Source organism: Phallusia mammillata, chromosome 3 (assembly GCF_965637545.1).
Source record: "Phallusia mammillata chromosome 3, kaPhaMamm4.hap1.1, whole genome shotgun sequence".
Lineage (NCBI taxonomy): Eukaryota > Metazoa > Chordata > Ascidiacea > Phlebobranchia > Ascidiidae > Phallusia > Phallusia mammillata.
Genome location: NC_137254.1, coordinates 619135 through 639343, shown reverse-complemented (window position 1 = coordinate 639343; position 20209 = coordinate 619135). Strand labels below are relative to the sequence as shown.

General features: G+C 40.7%; 1 protein-coding gene and 1 long non-coding RNA gene across 7 annotated transcripts in view; both read right to left on the bottom strand.

The window, feature by feature from the left end:
* Positions 1–11941: 11941 nt before the first annotated feature.
* On the bottom strand, positions 11942–16217 carry LOC145218122 (uncharacterized). Its single transcript, XR_013857544.1, has 4 exons — positions 16160–16217; positions 14969–15085; positions 13449–13560; positions 11942–12031 (listed from the first exon to the last, which is right to left on the bottom strand). It is a non-coding gene; the product is annotated as an uncharacterized LOC145218122 (long non-coding RNA).
* Positions 16218–17946: 1729 nt separating this feature from the next.
* LOC145220624 (multidrug resistance-associated protein 1-like) overlaps positions 17947–20209 on the bottom strand; it is a 34667-nt gene continuing 32404 nt past the window's right edge. For all 6 annotated transcript variants that reach the window (XM_080087821.1, XM_080087824.1, XM_080087823.1 and 3 more), the window contains one exon: positions 17947–19953. In XM_080087821.1, coding sequence (XP_079943947.1) covers positions 19845–19953 — 109 coding nt within the window. In that variant the 3' untranslated portion in view covers positions 17947–19844. The remainder of the gene's footprint in view (positions 19954–20209) is intronic.

Genomic DNA, 20209 nt, shown 5'->3' with positions numbered 1-20209 from the left:
CCACCCAAACAAATGACTTAAAGATGGAAGAGATTAAATCTTTCATGGATGAGCAGTATGACCCCAAGTGTTTCGTGGTGAGAGAACGTTTCAAATTTTGGAGCGAAATGAAGAGTAAGCCGGGAGAATCGATCCAGGAACTTGCAGCGCGCATTCGTCAGGACGCTAGTACCTGCGACTTTCTATCTATTTCCGACCCTTTGGACGAAGCATTAAGGACACGTTTCATCTGTTCTGTTGGCAATGAGGCTGTCTTGAAGGCTGTATTCAAGGTAAAAAGTGACGAACTTTCGTTTTCGCGGGCTATACAGATTGCCACGGAGACGGAAGATGCTGCTCGGGTTGCCAAAGAAACTGTTTTCAGGGCGGAAGTGGAACCTTCGGTTAACAAGCTCAAGAGCCGCAAGAACCCGAGGAATGTAGGTTTCCAGGATAAGCGGAAAGAACCGTTGGCATGTCATAGATGCGGGAAACCTGGACATCTTGCAACAACCTGTAGTTTTAAAAACTCCAGGTGTAATTTTTGTAAGTGCAAAGGGCATTTGCAAGCAGTATGTCGCAAGAAGATGCAGATTTCGAGCGTGAGATTAGTGGCATCTCTTGATTGCCAGCTCATGCCAAAACTGATTTATACACTAGTGGTCGATTCCAAATCGTTCAACGTAGAACTCGATACCGCTGCCGGTGGTAATATTTTGTCAACCAACGTTTGGAGAAGTATTGGGCAGCCGAAGCTTGATGCCACAAGCGTTGCTTATCGATCCGCTTCTGGTCATTCTCTTAATATTATTGGTTGCTGTCGTTTGAAGGTCTGTGTTCCAAACTCAGATGCCACCAGCATACTCACATTTTACGTAACGAAGCTCAACAATTTAAATATTCTGGGAAGAGATTCCATTCGTGAATTGAAGATTTCTTTGGACAACATTATGTATGGAACCACTACGTTGTCTCCCAGATCAGTGTCGGTAATTGAATCATCTAAAGATTTCCAAGCAGAATGCAAAAGGATTTGCATGGATTTTCCAAATGTATTTAAAGAAGAATTGGGAACTTTACAAGGCTTCGAATTAGAAGTGCAGTTTCTGAAAAATCCAACTCCGGTATATCACAAGCCAAGGCCCGTTCCGTTTGCTCTGCTCGAGGATTTGAATCAAAGTTACGAGGCAGGAATTCGAAACGGAACATGGACGCCTGTGCAATTTAATGATTGGGGAACACCGGTGGTGCCTGTGCGAAAGGCACCATTACCAGGGCAAGTATCTGGTAGAGTTCGGGTATGTGGCGATTACTCGGTGACAGTAAACCCCCAACTGGACACGCATCGTCAGCCACTACCGTTACCAAGTGATTTAATGCAGAAGCTTGGAGGAGGTCACGGGTTCACCAAAATCGATCTGGCCGATGCCTACAACCAGATCAGACTTGGTCCAGAAAGCCGGAAGAGGTTAGCCCTCAGTACACATCGAGGCGCTTTTCTTCAAAATGTGTTACCCTTCGGAATTTCTTCTGCACCAGGCTATTTCCAAAAGTTAATGAACGACATCACGCACGATTTACCATGTGTGGCTGTATTTTTTAGATGACATCTTGGTCAGCGGTTCTTCTAAAGAGAACCATTTGCAAAATTTGCGTCGTTTGCTTCAACGTCTTAATGAAAAGGGTCTACGTCGCCGGTTGGAGAAATGCAAATTTGCGCAGGAAAAAGTCGAATACCTAGGGCATTTTCTCACTAAGGATGGTATTGCCAAAGGAAGTAAAGTCGATGATGTCTTAAATATGCCTCCACCAGAAAATGTGTCAAATCTTCGTTCGTTTTTGGGCTCAGTTCAGTTTTACAGCAAGTTCTTACCCCCTGGTTTTTCAACAGTTGCGGAACCGTTATACCGGCTTACGAAGAAAACTGTAACCTGGAATTGGGGAAATAAAGAGGAAGATGCTTTTAAACGTTTAAAACACTTCCTAGCGTCGGACAATGTCCTAACGCATTTTGATCCAACCCTGCCGATTGGAATAGCATGCGATGCATCCAGCGTAGGAATTGGTGCGGTTTTATTTCATCGTCTTGCAGATGGAAGCGAAAGACCAATAGCTAACATATCGAAAACGCTGACTGACTGTCAGAGAAAGTATAGCCAGATTCAAAAATAGGCTTTAGCTATTGTGTTCGCTATTCGCAAGTTCTTCCAGTATCTGTACGGCCGGAAGTTTATTTTGATCACTGACCACAAACCCTTGTTGACAATCTTCGGACCAAAGAAGGCTGTTCCAACGCTCGCTGCAAATCGTTTGGCGAGATGGGCGCTACTTCTCAACCAATTCAGCTACGATATTGAGTATAGGAAAACCTCCGACATTAATAACGCCGACGCCCTTAGTCGACTACCAACTGGAAAAGATCCTATTTTTGATGAGGAGGAAACAACCGTAGATTCAGATACGGTTTGTGCAATCACAACTTTGAGTAGTCAAGTGAAACCCGCTGATGCTATGGCTCTTGTAAAGGAAACTGCAAAAGACTGCGTTCTCTCTAAAGTGATGAGATATACACAAGAAGGGTGGCCACATAAAGATTTTGATGTTGGAGATCCCTTGTATCGTTACAGTCAGATTGCGGATTCACTAAGCATTAGCGGCGGATGTTTATTGTACGGCTGTAGATTGGTGATTCCTTCTAAACTTCAACGCGAAGTACTCAAGTTGTTGCACCAAAGTCATTTGGGAATGCAGAGAATGAAGCAACTGGCCAGAACAGCTGTTTACTGGCCAAATATTGACAGAGACATCATGGATATTTGTCACAAATGTCATAGTTGTGCCGAGCATCAAAATGCTCCACCTAAAGCTTTATTGCATCCATGGATTCTACCCGAAAAACCTTGGTCTCGGTTACATGTGGATCATGCCATCAATTTTATGGGTCACAATTGGCTGGTCATAATTGATGCGTATTCAAAGTATCCATGCATCCACGCTACGCAGTCCATTACGGCAAAAGCGACTGCGGATTTTTTAGAGTCTGACTTTTCGCACTTCGGGTATCCCCATACGATAGTAACCGACAACGCTCCGACGTTTACCTCTGATGAATTCAAAACTTACTGCAATGAAAGGGGAATAATTCATCTTACTGGAGCTCCTTATCATGCTGCAACAAATGGCGCAGCTGAACGTCTTGTTCAGACTTTCAAACAGGCTTTGAGAAAATCTGTACTGCCCCCAAAGCAAGCGATAATCGAATTTCTCATGCAATATCGAACGACGCCGACTGGGAACGGATATTCTCCTAGTCAACTTCTCAATAACCGTCAGATGCGAACAAAGGTGGACACACTTTTTCCTTCACCGCCACACATTGCCCAAGGAAGGTTATCAAGAGAAACGTCACGCGCAAACTCGAAAAAGCATCGTTTTGCACAAAGTTCGTACAAGGTTGGAATGGACCTCAGCACAACCGTGATCCACGCTGGGTTCCAGTCGTTGTAGCACAAGTTCACGGCACTCGATCGGTCACTGTAAAGGTGATACCTCAGGGACAATTGTGGCGCCGCCACATTGACCAGCGCCGTCCACGACACGCATCTCCCGAAGATGAAAATCCTGGTGAACTTCCAACACCAGTAAATGACGAAGTGCATATCGAAGATGAGCATGTGAGAGATAAAAATTCTGGTGATTTACCAATATCATCCCAGACAACTACCGAGTACGGTCCAGATAATCCGCGACGGTCTAAGCGACGTCGCAATCCTCCGCAACGTTTTTGTTGTTAATGACGTAATATTGTTATTGCGCAGCTTTGTATTTTTGTTGGGGAGGTGTTAAGTATTACGCATTTCGAGGCCTGTGTTGTACTCATTTCGCACCTTGCGTTTTAATTACTTGATTCGCATTCTTGTGCTGCTATGCTAACTGATTTAGGTGCTATATAAACCGTGCTTGTTTTCGTATTATTCATTCTATTGATTTGCTCTGATCGAGAACACAACAGTAGGGATTCTCGATCAGTTTTACCACAGACAATGCCTGACTCAAAGTCCCTCTGCTTTTATCATCGTCTTTTTGGCAAAGATGCGATAAAGTGTCATCACCCATGGCTCTGGCAGGGAAACGAGGAGGCCGGCCATCTCTAACTGCAACGATTGCTGGCGCAATTGGCAATCTTTTTTGTATTGGATTGCTCAGCTGGTCAAAACAGTGTGTCCCCTGTCAGGAGGCAAACGCCTGGTCGCCTCTAGAAGGTACCCGCCCCGCCATGCACGCTTTCAGCATATCAACGTCGACATTGTTGAACAGCTTGCACCTTTGCAGGGTAACAGATACCTCCTCACCTTGGTCGACCGTTTTACTCGTTGGCCAGAAGCAATTCCCATGCCTGATTCTACCACCATAACGTGTGCACGCGCATTTGCTTTCCATTGGGTAACCCGTTTCGGGGTTCCTTCTGACATATCATCAGATCGCGACCCCCAGATTACCTCCGATCTATGGACGGTTTTCCTCCAACTTCATTGAATTCAACTGCACCGCACAAATTCGTTCCACCCTCAAGCTAATCGCCTGGCGGAAGGCTTTCATCCTCGCATGACAAGTGCGTTTATGGCACGTCTAGCGGGCCCGAGCTATTATGGCAATTGTTTGCTTGTTGTTGACCGTTGTGCCATCACCGTTCCAGGCTATTATTTTTCGCCCAGAACATCACGGGCCTTAACCCCAAACGTTTTTCCCATCGTTGAAGGCTACGGTGCGTCAACTTGTACCGACTCCAATGTCACGTCACGGTCCTGTCCGCACAACGGTCCCCGCAGCATTGGCCTCCCGAGAAGGAATCGCATAATTTAGCACTGCCCGATCCGGTTTCAACCGAACCCGTCCCAGCTCTGGCGGAACCATCAGGTCACCAGCCAGAAATTTTACCTTTGGGCCAACTCACGCCACGCGTCAAACTCGCATTTCGTCGCGTTTTACGTGCTAATTTATATTCTGTCCATTTCCTATCGTGCAGCAGTTATTCTTGCAAGCAGCTGCCACCGGCCACCAAGATTAAAGTGAATCTTCACGATTTTCTGTGTGAAATCTGTTAAACAGTCTTTTCTTTGGATGAACAGAAATCCTTATATTTAATCACAATTCAAGTTCAACACAATCTTATTCAAATAGAATTAAGAACATAGTTAATAAACAAGTACAGCACATAGCAAACAATTCAATGACAAGTTGACATCAGCCTAACAGCTCACCTACTAAACACTAACACAAGGTCAAGCTCTAAACTTGAACATCTTGGCAAACTGCCACATGGCAAAATCAATCATGCATAAAATTAAATCACTGATGCATAAAATAAAATTACTGATGCATACAATTAAAGGTGAGGTAACTTAAAGGGAACATACAATTTATTCTAACAAACTCATTATTTTTTTTTTGTTAGTAGTGAACCACTTTCTAATACACCAACAAGTTTTAATGCAGATGCGCCATTGTTTGTAAGACAGTCTGCTAGTTGATCTCCAGTTGCTATCCAATGAACGGTAACACAGTTGGCAAACACCATTTCCCTTATTGCGCCAATGTCGATCCTTAGTCGCTTGTCATCCACCTGTTTAGATGAATGCACCGAGTCAAACAATGACTTGTTGTCCGTGATGACATCAATTGACAAACTTTGTGGTTTGCCATTATTACACATTATTTCATGGTACATCGAGCTAATAAAAAATGCAGCATCCAAACCATCAGACATTGCTAATGTCTCCGCTGCAAGAGTGCTCCGGACAACTCTTCTAATTCGTCTTGACTGCCAGCTAAGCAAGTTGCAGCATCCATTTTCTCCCACTAAAAACACCAAATAACCACCCTGACTACCACCATCAATTAAATTAGCAAAAGCAGCATCAGTGTAGACAACAAATTTTAAATGTCCTGAAAGACGTTGATACTTGAGCTTTACACTTGTTGACTGGAGTCTCCGAATAATCTTATTACAAACCAGCAGATCATTTACTTGTGCCTTGTTAAAACGTGATGCCAATGAACTGACATCAAAACTGATGTCGCCTTTTTTGTGTATTGGGGTTATAATCATCTTAGACCAATCTTCTGGTGTTTTTTCTTCTGTGATTATTTTATTGAACAGCAATGTCAATGTTTTGATCATCCCATCCCCACCAGCTTTTAATAATTCTGATGTTATTCCATCAACACCTGGTGATTTCCTGTTGTGCATCTGTTTAATTGCTTTAATCACTTCTTGTTCTGTTATCGACGGGATAGACACTTCTTCGTTCTTAGTCTGGTCGAATTCAAGTAAAGCATCCTGGTCACGCGTAAAGTGCGTGTTGAGATGTTTCTTAAAGTGAGACTTCCAAATGTCAAGGATGTCTTGTTTCCCCATCTTTAGCTTTCCTTGAGCGTCTTTCATTGCTGATGTATTTGTAACTTTTACCCTCTAACTGTCGTATTTGTTGAAACAGCATTCTAGAGTTGTTTCTTTTGAAATTTTCCTCCATTTCAATTATTTCGGTTCTGAGATTCATGTTCTTTTGTTCTTTAACGGCTATTTTGACTTTCCTATTTAGTTTTCTGTAGTTTTCTTTAAGCTCAGTTTTCTTAGGATTATTTAACATGTTTCTTTTTGCAGCTCTGCGTTTCTCACAGAGATCTATGATTGTCTGTGATCATCCTGATATTTCGTTCTTGTGTTTGAAGCCTATTTCTTGTTCAGCAGTTTTGTGTACTATGGTTTTGAATTCATTGTAGAACTCGCTTGGGTGCAAATTATGATCATCATTCAGAAGAGTTGCAAACCTTTCACCCACTACAGCCTCAAACTTTTCTCGAGTATTCTCACAGCTTAGTTTATCGTTGTTGTAACGCTTTGGAGGTTTGTGCACTTTGTGTTTGGACTTTTTTGGACTTTCTGTCGTTGTGTTTGCAATTATTAGAGAGTGGTCGGAACCTATTTCTGCAGACTGGTAAGACCTGCAGTTCTTCACTGCTGACTGTTGCGTTTTTAAACATCAGTATGTAGACAATTTGCTTCGTTGTGACTCCGTCTGGTGCTGTCCATGTGTATCTGCGACTTTCCTTATGCTTGAAGATGGTGTTAGCAATGAATAGGTCGTTAATAGCACAAAATTGGAGCAGATGTAGACCCCTTTGATTGTGGTTGCCTTGTGCGTATTTTCCCACGACATTTGGCCAGTTAACTTGAGTGTCGGTACCTACTGATGCATTGAAATCACCAAGCATAACTATTTTATCGTTACTGTTTAGTTTATTTATCTCGTCTTGCAAAATGCTGAAGAAGTTTTCAAAGCAAATGTCACTGTAGCTAGAATCTGGGGCATACACTATGAAGTATTTCGAACCTGATCATTGCCAACAGAGGTTGATCCATTGTCACTATTCCAGAACGGTCGTAGGCGCATTGAAACTCCACGACTTCAGTTTCCCCATTGCGAGTTATTATTTGAGCCGAGTCAGCAGCGACACCAAGCGAAACTTTGTATGTTGCCACAATTTCTGTGTCGCTCTCCTAGAGTGAAACAATTTAGTATAAAAGCCATTTTTGGTACTGTTAGAACAGCGGTTCTCAAAGTATAGGTCGCGACCCAAACATGGGTCGAGCAGAGTCAAAAAATAGGTCGCGTTATGGTGATTCAATTCTGCCCAAACGATCTTTTTCAGTCATTTTTAAAGTAACCTGTATTGCATCATAAGTGGTTTTCTTGGAGTTTTAAAGGCAGCCAGCTGCAGTACAGCCATAGCCAACTACAGCCTCACTCGGCCACGTTGTACAGCAAAATGAAGGCTTGGGTCGTACGATGTTTATAAAGTCAGATTTGGGTCCCGCTTAAAAAAGTTTGAGAACCACTGTGTTACAAGCTGTTAACTTGGTTCTTACGTTTATGTTTGCAGCACATTGTCCAAATCCAGCCAGGAAATTCATGTTATACTCGTCAGTCTGGTTGTCCTTCACTGCAAAGCAATTGTCCAGTGGTGTCGAATCGTCACCGATCATTTCAAGCTGTTCGTTGGCTCCGGGGAGCAAAAAACGGACGTAACTTCCACTGAGGCTACAGGAACAATCAAAAGATACAATGTAAATTCTAATTACAGATAAGAAATGATTTGCACATCGTCCAATATTTGTGCTGTTTAACACATAATGAACAACATGTCAAACTGATAGTTTAACTAACCTCGCCAAAACCCCGGTGCTTGTGCAGTTGGTTCTGATTTCTGCAACTAAAAAACATGGCGTGAAAAGCAAATAGTATCTACACTAAGTGAGGGTAGAGTTAGTACTATCGGCTTTTCAGGTGTTAGGTTCGTTAAGTTATCAAGTTGGTGCTTCTAATCTTAGGCCCAGTAGTTAGTGCAACCGCCTTACAATCTGAAGGTTGGTGGTTCTAATACCAGCTCGGCAGCTAAAACAGCCCAGTGGTTACTGCAACCACATTGCAATCGTAAGGTTGGCGGTTCTAATCCCAGCACGGTCTCTAAGATAACCCAGTAGTTAGTGCAACCGCCTTGCAGTGGTGAGGGGAGTGGTTCTAATCCCAGTTCGGCATCTAAGATGACCCAGTGGTTAGTGCAACCGGCTTGTAATCGTACGTTTGGTCTCCAAGAAGCTCAGCTTTCTTTTTTTGGTGACTCAAGGCAGGTAAGTGGTTTTGCTTTAGGTTTTGACATGAATTTCATCAAATATGTTTAAAATAAAACGTACCTGGCTGGTCACAATTTCCTTCGTCATCGTTGAAGTCAAAACAATCATGAAATCCGTCGCATACATATCTTTTTGGAAGGCAATAACCGGATTTGCATTTATACTCGTTCGGACCACAATCAGCTGCAAAGTTTCATGCAAAACGTAATAGCGATGAAACAGGATTCTAGTGCTACTCGGAAAGAGGGTTCTAGTGCTTCTCGGAACTGGGATTCTAGTGCTTAAGAATTCTAGTTCTACTCGGAACTAGGGGTCTAGTGCTTCAGGATTCTAGTGCTACTCGGAACTGGGATTCTAGTGCTACTCGGAACTGGGAGTCAAGTGCTTAAGGATTCTAGTGCTACTCGGAACTGGGATTCAAGTGCTACTCGGATTCGGGATTCTAGTGCTATTTTATTTTGAACTGGGTATCTAGTGCTACTCGGAACTGGGATTCTAGTGCTTTTGGATTTTAGTGCTACTCAGAACTGGAATTCTAGTGCTACTCGGAACTGGGATTCTAGTGCTACTCGGAACTGGGATTCTAGTGCTACTCGGAACTGGGATTCTAGTGCTATTGGGAACTGGGATTCCAGTGCTACTCGGAATCGGGATTCTAGTGCTACTCGGAATCGAGATTCTAGTGCTATTTTATTTTGAACTGGGTATCTAGTGCTACTCGGAACTGGGATTCTAGTGCTTTTGGATTTTAGTGCTACTCAGAACTGGGATTCTAGTGCTACTCGGAACTGGGATTCTAGTGCTACTCGGAACTGGGATTCTAGTGCTATTGGGAACTGGGATTCCAGTGCTACTCGGAACTGGGATTCTAGTGCTTTAGGATTCTAGTGCTACTCGGAATGAGAATTCTAGTGCTATTCGGAACTTGGATTCTAGTGCTACCAAGAATTAAGGGTTCTAGTGCTACTCGGTACAGGGATTCTAGTGTTACTCGAATTGGGATTCTTGTGCTATTAGAAGCTGGGATTCTGGTGCCACTCGGAGTCGGAGTTGACGAGTCAAGAAAAATATTTCTAATTCTTGCTACACTCAATCAAACGAGTTTACATAAAAAAAACCATCAATTTCTACTACTTGTTACCTAAACATGAGCTTGCAAAGTCGGAATGGCATCTGGGTATGGTGCAGGCAAAATACAGAGAATAGCAACTCCCATCTCCAACGCACATAAATTGGTGACTCGGACAGCCATCTGCTTCTGTTGGTAAAAAAAGGATTAATACAATCTACCATAGCGCTTGTTACATGCACGACTTTGCAAGCTTTTAGCTGGTTTCCTAACGAGCTTCGTGCAGTAAACCATAGCGCTTGTTAAATGCACGACTTTGCAAGCTTTAAGTGGGTTTCTTAACGAGCTTCGTGCAGTAAACCATAGCGCTTGTTACATGCACGACTTTGCAAGCTTAAAGCGGGTTTCTTAACGAGCTTCGTGCAGTCAACCATAGCGCTTGTTACATGCACGACTTTGCAAGCTTAAAGCGGGTTTCTTAACGAGCTTCGTGCAGTCAACCATAGCGCTTGTTACATGCACGACATTGCAAGCTTAAAGCGGGTTTCCTAACGAGCTTCGTGCAGTCAACCGCAGCTACTTTTAATGTTGATTTATAGAAACTCACCTATTTGTATTTCTGCGCAACCTTGCTCATCACTTCCACTATCACAGTCATCTCTTCCATCGCAGCGATAGAATTGAGGAACACAGGCTCCGTTACCGCAAGCAAACTCGTCAGAACCACAGTTACCTGAAACATAGAGTTATTTTCCTTGTAATTTCAGTCAACTAATGTCTACGTTTGTGCTGTTATGGCCTTGTTGGCTGGCTTAAGCTGCATTGTAGGTGTGAAGGTGGCCAATTTATATTTCGTAAGGTAATGAGATTTCACCAATATATGTCAAAGTAGTAATCTTGTACTCAAACCTTTATATTACTGAAGCCGCTTGAAGGTATTTTCACAAGCACGAGTGCCCGCATTGTGTCACAAGCCAATATGCTGTCGGTTTTTATCACTAATGTGCTTGACCAGATAGTCTGCGACCCATTTCTCAAGCGAACCACTGATCGTTTAATGTGCATGTGAAGTCTTTTCTTGCAAGCTTTACATCACCATATATGCTACCTGGTGGACGAAACGCCTGTTCAGTATTTTTAACCCCTGTAGGATAAGCAATGGCGTCTGCAAGCCATATTGGAAAGCAACTAGGGCCCGTTGACGCGGAGTTGCACGAAACATACGCAACATATATAATAGTTAATACCAGTTGAACACATCGTCAGTTTAGGATGTTTAGTAAACAGTTTATCATTAATAAATTTCAGACTTTTGATCAAACTAACTATATAAGGTCACAAAATAAATTGATTGTGTAATTACGAACTATGACATCACAAAAGGATGACGTCACTAATAAAATTATAATCTAATTGCTCTCATTTACATGCCAAACTAGCTAATAAACGATTGCATTCGAGCATACCCATTTGACGTATCTTCAGAACACACCGCTAGGTGGCGCAAACAAAGCACAGTTACACAGAGATAAATTTTAATAACAAGACAGGAACTTGGCCGAATGGTCTGGCGCGCCAGACATAACAGACATAAAACATACCCTGATCAGGATTCGTCCCCAGGAGTGTCCTGGGTTCGAAACCCTAGAAAAAAGAATTTGATGACAACTATAGCGCAATGTGTTTCCTGTGAAACCGAAACCGGAATGAGCCAGTGGTGGAATTCAATTTTTTTGTCAGCCAATTCTGTTACAAAAGTAATATTTTTTAGCCGATTCAGTTACAAAAAGTCCATTGACAGTAACCAGTATTGCTACCTGGTTCACTGATATCATAAAATTTCGTAAAAAGGTTCTAAAGAACCGGTGCGAACCGGTTGAATCCCACCACTGCGATGAGTCATATGTTTTTTATGTGCAATGGTGTGTTGAGCTACTGGAAAGACGTCTTTGCATGGATCCCGGCGAAACCTCTTTGGTGGGTTTTCTAGTTAGCCTAAGACAGGCAGTTTAATGGTGGACTCATTGTAAGCATAACGCATTTAGGTGTTCCCCACCCACCTAACATTTTCGCCAACGCTTATGACCCCACCTATAGACACACGTCAGAGTTTTCGCGCCGCTGAACGCATGTGCGCTATCCAGCGGATGAATATAACACAGAAATCGTACCAATGCACAGAGGAGTGTCGTTGTCGTTGTCGTTGCAGGCATCGCACATACCACGGGTTCATCGGCAAATCATAGAAGGTTGACATTGAACTTGATGGTACCTACAGCCTTCGGAAACTGTAAAAAAACAGACAATTCTTAAAGTTGCCTTGTCTAAATCATAACGGCAGGCCCATTGAAGGCGTTATACCGAATCAGCTAATCCCAGCTATAAATCTATGTCTTAGCTTGTCTTGTATAATGGTAAAAATAACCGCTCAAATATAGCCGTCATGCGAATAAACGTTTCTGCAAATGCTCAAGCCGTCATTAGTGATATGTAACGTTTATCGTGCACTGAAACACGAGCATTTAGTGTTAATTACCCTGGTGAAGGCGACCTGTATAGGACGTCGAAACGTCGGAATAAAAATACTTGCCTGAAGAGCTCCATAAACTTGATATTATGCCTGGCAGCAACAGTTTATACATAATATAACGAACCAGGCAAGTTAAATGACGAAATAATAGACGTTAAAAGTGACATGCTGCTTTATTTTTTAAACTTTTCGGCAAACGCTCATGCTTGTTAGTTTGTTATATTATGTACAAGCTATTGCTGCCAGGCATAATATCAACTTTATCGAGCTTTTCTGGCAAATGTAGTTTTATTCCGACGTTTCAACGTCCTATACAGGTCGTCTTCATCAGGGTAAATAACACTGAATGTGTGTATGACAGCGCACGATAAACAGAGGAAAAACGTTATAATTTATGTGATCAAAAACGGTTTGGAGCTGGTACTAATTGACATTTTGTCAGTTATTTTTAATGGCTGTAAATCTTTATTTAAAAAGTCTTCAAACACTGTTTAAAATATATTTTGTAGCAGAGATTTAAAAATCCTGTTTTTGTAATATTTTTATATCTCGCAAAAGATCGTGGGAAAAATAATTTAACAATATAGACCAGGGGTCACCAAACTTTTTTCACTGCGGGCCGGATAAGCGTGATAATGATTCGCGCGGGCCGCATAGTTTACATGCCCTAGCGCCGTCTTTCCAAACTTAGCCCTCGAGGCGATTTTTGTAGAGGCCCCAAGGGACGGTCTTCCTAAAAACCCATTTAAAATCTGATGTTGCGACTGTTGAATTATGCAGTTGGTCTCATCTTACGAGGAATACTTGTATATTACGTCACAAGTAACAAAATAAGCAATTGTTTGCGCACAATTAACACTTGTAGTCTTGTTTGTAACGTAATAAACCGGCTTTGGATCAAGCTTGGGTTGTAATCCTATTAAACTAAGTAATATCAATTCTACATATCGCGACAGGAAAACTTTCGTAAGGAGTAGAAAAATTTTTGAACGTTACAAAGTTATCAATACGATTTAGCAAACCAAAAAAAAAGGTCGCGGGCCGGATGAAATGAGATCGCGAGCCGGGTCCGGCCCGCGGGCCGTAGTTTGGTGACCCCTGATATAGACAAGTGTATAGTGCACCAGCAGTTGTATGTAACAAAGTTAGCATTGATTGGTTTGTGTATCAATTACTTGGACATCCGAACTCGTCATCGTCATAAGCACAGTCCCATTCTCGGTCGCATTTTATACAGAGGAATACAGGATCCAGATTGGCATTGATATTCGTCAGCTGCGCAGTTACCTACAAGAAAGAACAAAGACTATGGTGTGTGTTGCTTGTATTTATGTACCACAGACATCCTATACAACAGCAGGGTGACCTGAAATTATGCACTACGGTCTGGGTCGCTACATACTGGGTACAGCTACTAACACCATACCTCACGGCAGACCCACATTTAGCTATTTTCGATAGGTGACGCAAAGAGCTGAATTATTTTTATTTAGCGGCTAAAGAGGGGTAGGGTTGGGAAGTAAGTTTTTGAAGAAAAAATTACGTTAAGAAACTAAGTTATATTGCTAGTTTTATTGAAATTAAAATGCTAATACCTTACGCCGACCATACTAAATAATTTATTTAGCAGCAGAAGAGAAAATTACTTGAATTTTGATTGCTGATACTTTGGCGTGCCATGAAAAAATACCTCGAGAAGCAAAGTACTGCCGACCCCTGACTGGTCTAATTCAAAAACTGTTAACCCTTTAACTGCTGAATTCTTTTTCTTAAAATTCTGCGTTTAGACATGGTGACACTTCATAAGGTTTCTAGAAAAATCGGTAAGAGATAGACAGTAACTTTTTTTTTTGATGACGTCATCATTCAGAAAATGACGTCATTTGGTTTGTATTTTTTCAAGAAAAACAGCAGTTAAAAACGTTTTTCAACGTAAATATCGGTTTTAAGTTGTTTAGCAGGTCGTTTAAAAAACCCTAGGTGCAATAATTTTGATGACGTCATTAGTTAGCACAAACGTAAATTTTGGTTTGTTTTATTATAGTGCTGGACATTAAAAAAACGTTTTTCTTGTCTTGAAATTTGTGTAATAACATTTCTGTTCGCCAATTTTACAGTTTGCAGACTAATTATAGTGGTAATTAGTTAATTAAACCCATTGCCGAAAAGATGGGTTAATGACTTTATACATCCTCGCGGAAAAATTGTTTCATGCATCACAATTCATAATTAACAATATATGACAAGAAAATTACAGGGTTGACTCATCATGTAAAAGTGACCGTTACCTACTTTAAGTAAGATTAACCGTATCAATTGGTCAGGTAACATCCGTAAATCATAGAAGGCCAGGCATGTTAAAGGCGTTGTACCGAATCAGCTGGTCTCCCAAGCATTCCCATATGGCAAGGCACAGGCTAGAAATATCTAGCCCGCGGTGGGATTCGAACCCACGGCAGGAGTCTTTCCGGAACTCGCGCTCTACCAACAGAGCTACACAGGCTCAGTGGAGAACCCGCCGAAAGTCGAATCACGTGCACCGTTGCCTGGCTCATATGTTGCACATGTCAGCTTCGTAGTAGGGGATCGCTAGATTGACCGTATCAGCTAAGATGGACATATTCATAACTGATCCCAGTATGAATATGTTCATTTTACACAAACCGCAAAGCCCCAGGCATTTTTTGTAACCTACCGCCGCAGATTAGTTCGTCGTTTCCACAATCGGTGTGTCCGTCGCATTTTTGGAAGTTTTCAATACAAGTCTGATCTTGACACTGGAATTTGTGATTCGGGCAAAATTGACCACTACCTGCGAACAAACAAACAAATATGCTGCAGCATTATTCTTTTTTGCGCTCTATTACGCTTACGCTATGCCTCCAAAACTCACAGTACGCCAGGCCCATTGAAGGCATCATACCGAATCGACCGGTCACCAAGCATTCGATACGTATGGCAAGGCGTTGGCCAGAAAAATTGCTGTACGTTGCTTTGGGGAGATGTGCCAATAGCGCATTAAACTTTAAATTTAGTCCACATTTTTTTCCTGGCTGATTTGTATTGGTACAAAACATACATTTTTTGTAGGAACTGGAGATGTCAGTTAGGCGACATATATACATTCCACGATTTTCATCGTCAGATTTCGTTACTATAGGAACACATTTTGTCCATTTTCAGTTAAGTGTGATGTAAGTAGGGGTTGACGTGTGTGCCAGTTACAAATAAGTCTTTAGGGTTTTAATAAGGTTGTTTGCCAAACACAGTAGCTGTCTAAGCCAGTGCTTCTCATACTTTTCTTTGTTGCGACGCCCCTGGACAAGTTTTTCAGGACTTGCGACGCACCAGCAAATAAAACTTACGAAACGGAACTATTCTGCGACGCCCTTGCAAAATTAAAACGACGCACCAGGGCGTCGCACCGCACAGTTTGAAAACTACTGGTCTAAGGGCAGGAACTTGGCCGAATGGCCTGGCGAGCTTGACCCATATACAGACATAAAAAACCTGATCGGGATTCGTCCCCGGGAGTGTCCTGGGTTCGAACCCCGTGAAAAAAAAAAAAAAAAAAAAAAAAAAAAAAAAAAGCAATGTTTCTGGTGATTTTGCTAAAGTTAAATGCTTTTATTTTTCACTTTGCGGTGAAACTTTTGTTTAGTGGTTTTGCTGGAACTGAAGATGTCACTTGGTCGTAATATATTCCTATGTGAATTCAATATTTTACATTCTCATTTATTTATTCTTGTAATTAGTGATCTTTAATGACCATGCTGTATGTTGGAGGGACTAATACTGTTTAGTACAATCACTTTCAGTACAAGTAAGGTAGGGTTCTGTTTGAATAAAACACTTTTTACTTAAAATTTGTCATCAACTTTCTTACCGGGTTTTATGAAGAAGATGACAGATAATGTCAGAAACTTCCAGTACATTAATATCATAGTTGTATTTGTTTAAGACATCCTGTAAATTAGAACACTATATACAAGGATCTGTTTATAAGTTTAATGATGAAAATAACGGCCCAAATAACTTAGACGTTAAAGGCGACATGCTTTATTATTCAAACGTTTCGGCAAATGGAAAAATAAAGCACGTCACTTCTTTACGTCTATTTGGGCCGTCATTTTCTTTATCAAACAAATGTTTCTTGCAAAAAAAATAGTGAAAAGACCTGTAAATTTCTTGCAAAAACAATAAAAGCAATAAATAGAGCACAAATATATATTTTTTTAAACAAACAATTTGATTCTACACTTTAGCCATAATCACTTTAAGTGTTTTCTGGTAAAAAAGTATTTGAAAATCGTTCTAGTTTCTGGTTTACTCCTAAAAACACACAACGCGGTACATAACCTACCAGCATCTCCACTATAATAAACCGCACACCTTACTGTGGAGATACACACTACATGGCTACTCGAACATATCCTACCGTGAGTTAACGGATGTAGAACCGGAAATCGCGCTGCGATCGTAAAACCATTGTTGAGTCATAATCCTAATTGGCCTGCTTAATCGTATGGTTGTGTAACAAACGATCCTTCGCGATGCACGAAGCACTAAACGCTGCTTGTTATCAATCCCTGTTTTGTACTTTGTGTTAATCAATGGCCTAGGAGGTAACCGTCTTGCAATCGCAAGGTTGGCGGATGACCCAGTGGGTATTGCAACCGCCTTGCAACCGTAAGGTTGGTGGTTCTAATCCCAGTTTGGTCTCTAAGATGACCCAGTGGTTAGTGCAACCGCCTTGCAATCGTAAGATTGGCGGTTCTAATCCCAGCTCAGCCTTTAAGTTGTAATCGTTTGGTTGGTAATTCTAACCCCATGTAGGATTGCCCAGTGTTTAGCACAAACCACCCATCGGAAGGCAGGTATTATGCTATCTGTAATCAAGATGGCCAGTGGTTGGCGCAACCGACTCGTGAGGCAGGTGTTATGCTATCTGTTATCAAGATGGCAGTGGTTGGCGCAACCGACTCGCAAGGCAGGTGTTATGCGCTGATGACTAATTAATAGCTGCCGAGCGCGCAACGGTTTCCTTGCACACATCGCTTATTGTTACACGATCCTATATTGGTAGCTGTGTGCCGTTAATATACCAACTGATGTTTCACAACATACAATACTTTAAACGATCAGATAATTCTATTTTAAAACGTTTAAATTACCAATCCCACATGGATATCTTTTCACAAACACAAGGTCATGGATTCAAATCCCATACAATAGCTGCTTTAGGCCATAAAGTCCAAGGGATTGATTGTGTTTTAGCAGATATTTGTGAAACTTATTCTTTATTTGGATATGAACACTTATTTCAGTGAGTATATCTGACATGGAATGAACAACGTCCGGAGATAACACATTTTTGACAATTGCAATCCCAAGCAATTTCGCACAACACAAGTTCAGTTCTTTCACCAAACTGTACAATAAGTTGACACAAAAGGCGGTTTGTTACTGAACATTTTACGATAATATCTCACAAACACACACACATTTTTGGTTGTAACAGTAATTTAAATTTGGCCAGATTTTCTGTACATGCGATTAACCGGTGTTTTTCTTGACGAATTTATTCAAATATGCGATTATCCAGATTAGTCTGAGTGAGAGATGTAATTTGTTAAAATGTAAGTTAGGTTTTCGAAAACTACGAAACAAATATGGTGAGTGCGATGTCAGGCCCGAAATAAGCCTGTTTTATTAGAAAAAAAACGAAAACGCTCGGCCCGTCTTACAACTCTGGTTAATACAATGTCACACACAAAGAAATATGCAATACATTAGTTACACATGCACTATGTGCTCATCAGTTCTTAGTCACCAACAATCTATAAACACTGTACAGAGCTTTAGAAGCTAGAAAGCATCAACACGTCAACAACAAAAACACGTAAAAACAACATTCATGTACATTAGAAGTGGTTAGTTAAGCAGTTCCACAACATTCAAGGACGACTTGATTGTGAAAACCAAATGTTTTCAACATTATTTGATTTTATTAAACTGTTTGATGTTTTTAAGGATAACAAAAGGCGATTCAAACTTTTTGTAGATGACAAATTATTTTTGCCTCGGAGGACTTAATTAAAAACTGAACAAGCAAATTTGAGTAGTTTTAAAATATTTTTCATATGTCATGAGATGGTTGCGGACTCACGAAATTTTTCACAAACTCATCACGAATGAACAAATTTGTGAATGTCGTGACATGGTTGCAGACTCACGAAACTTTTCACAACATAATTTGAAAGTTAATTCACATGTGGATTTCGTGAGATAATCACGGACTCACGAAAACTTTTACAAAACGAATGAAAATTTTAAGACAAAATATCAGCAAATTTCGAAAATCACATGTAAATTTCGTGAGATAGTCACGAACTCACAAAATCCTTTCACGAATCAGGATTACAAAACATTTAACAAAAAACAACACACAAAGCATTGGAAATCGCTGTTTTATGACAAACTTTCGCGACAACGGTAATGAGCAGCAAGTAGAATCAACAATAAATGAAAAACCTGGTGAATGCAGAAATGCAAAAGCTATGAAAAATGATAAAAACATATTACACTTCAATCGTATGTTTGTTTTTGTGATATTTTCAACTTATATCACTAACCTTTTACAAATTTAGAAGTATTTGGACAACTAGAAGGGGTACATTACCTTACGTCTTAATTCATAAAATAGACATTAGAAACATCAATTCACGACGAAAAATGTGTGGTGTACACTTATATGCAAACTAATATGCTCAAATTTTTCATTTGTGGTGCGTAGCAGCATACATTTTGTGGGGTATAGGGCAGCTGGGTTAATCACTTATGATTTGAGTCAAAAGAGTTAAGTTGAAGTACAGAAACTTTTCGTTTGTGGTAACCAGCGGCATACACATAGTATGAAAAACGTTTTCACCCATTTTAGGGGCTAGAGGGGTAAATACAGGGGTTATCGAGTTAAACGAAACAAATGACACATCTGCACAACTATATCTACCATCTGTGTCAGTGTCATCCAAAAATATCAAACGCGTTATGGCAAAAAAACGGCAGAAGTTCTCCCAAGTAAAAAAAAAAACATCACAAAAAACAATCAGAATGTGTAATATACACACTATTGCTTGGAAATGGAGGTATGGGTTTAACACAAAAAAAACTAATTTGTTTAGTACATGGAAAAACTTAAGAAATGAATGCAGCGGGAAAAACTACTTTTTATTTAAAACGGTAAAAAAGAAAAGTTATTGCTACAATATAACAATTGCAAAAAGTAGAACATTCGAATGCACATACATTTGGCATCAAGTTTAAACTTTAAACTTGATACTATGCCTGGCAGCAATAGCTTATATACATTTGGCATTTTTGCAAAAAAATAAGAAAATATTTTTGAGTTAAAAAATCTACAAAAAATCCTTTTTATCCTAACTATTATTAGGTTCCAAATAATTTTGTATCATGTTGGATATTTAACTATTCCAGAACACCTGTCAATGCCAGACATAGGCTTGCAATTACAATGCTTTGTTCAGTCAGTTCGGTGATACTGGATGGTTTCAAACCAGCCCGGCATCTTTTGCCATTCCATAGAAAATTCCCTTCTTTTTGAGCAAATTTTGTGGAGAATCAAATTCAGCAATTCTTCCAGCATCAAGTACTATCACTCTGAGAAAATGAACATGAAAATCAAACATTTATTTCTAGGAGGGGCCCTGGTTTAAATATTTCACAAACAGAAATTCAAAATAATAAAAACTTAACCTTTTCACCTTCAGGCCGGAAGCGTTCATGCAGACCAGCGATCACGGCATACTCATATTTAAATCATAGTACGCCAGGCCTATTAAAGGCATGATACCAAATCAGCCAGTCACCAAGCATTCCCACATGGGAAGGCATAGGCTGGGAAAAAATCTAGTCT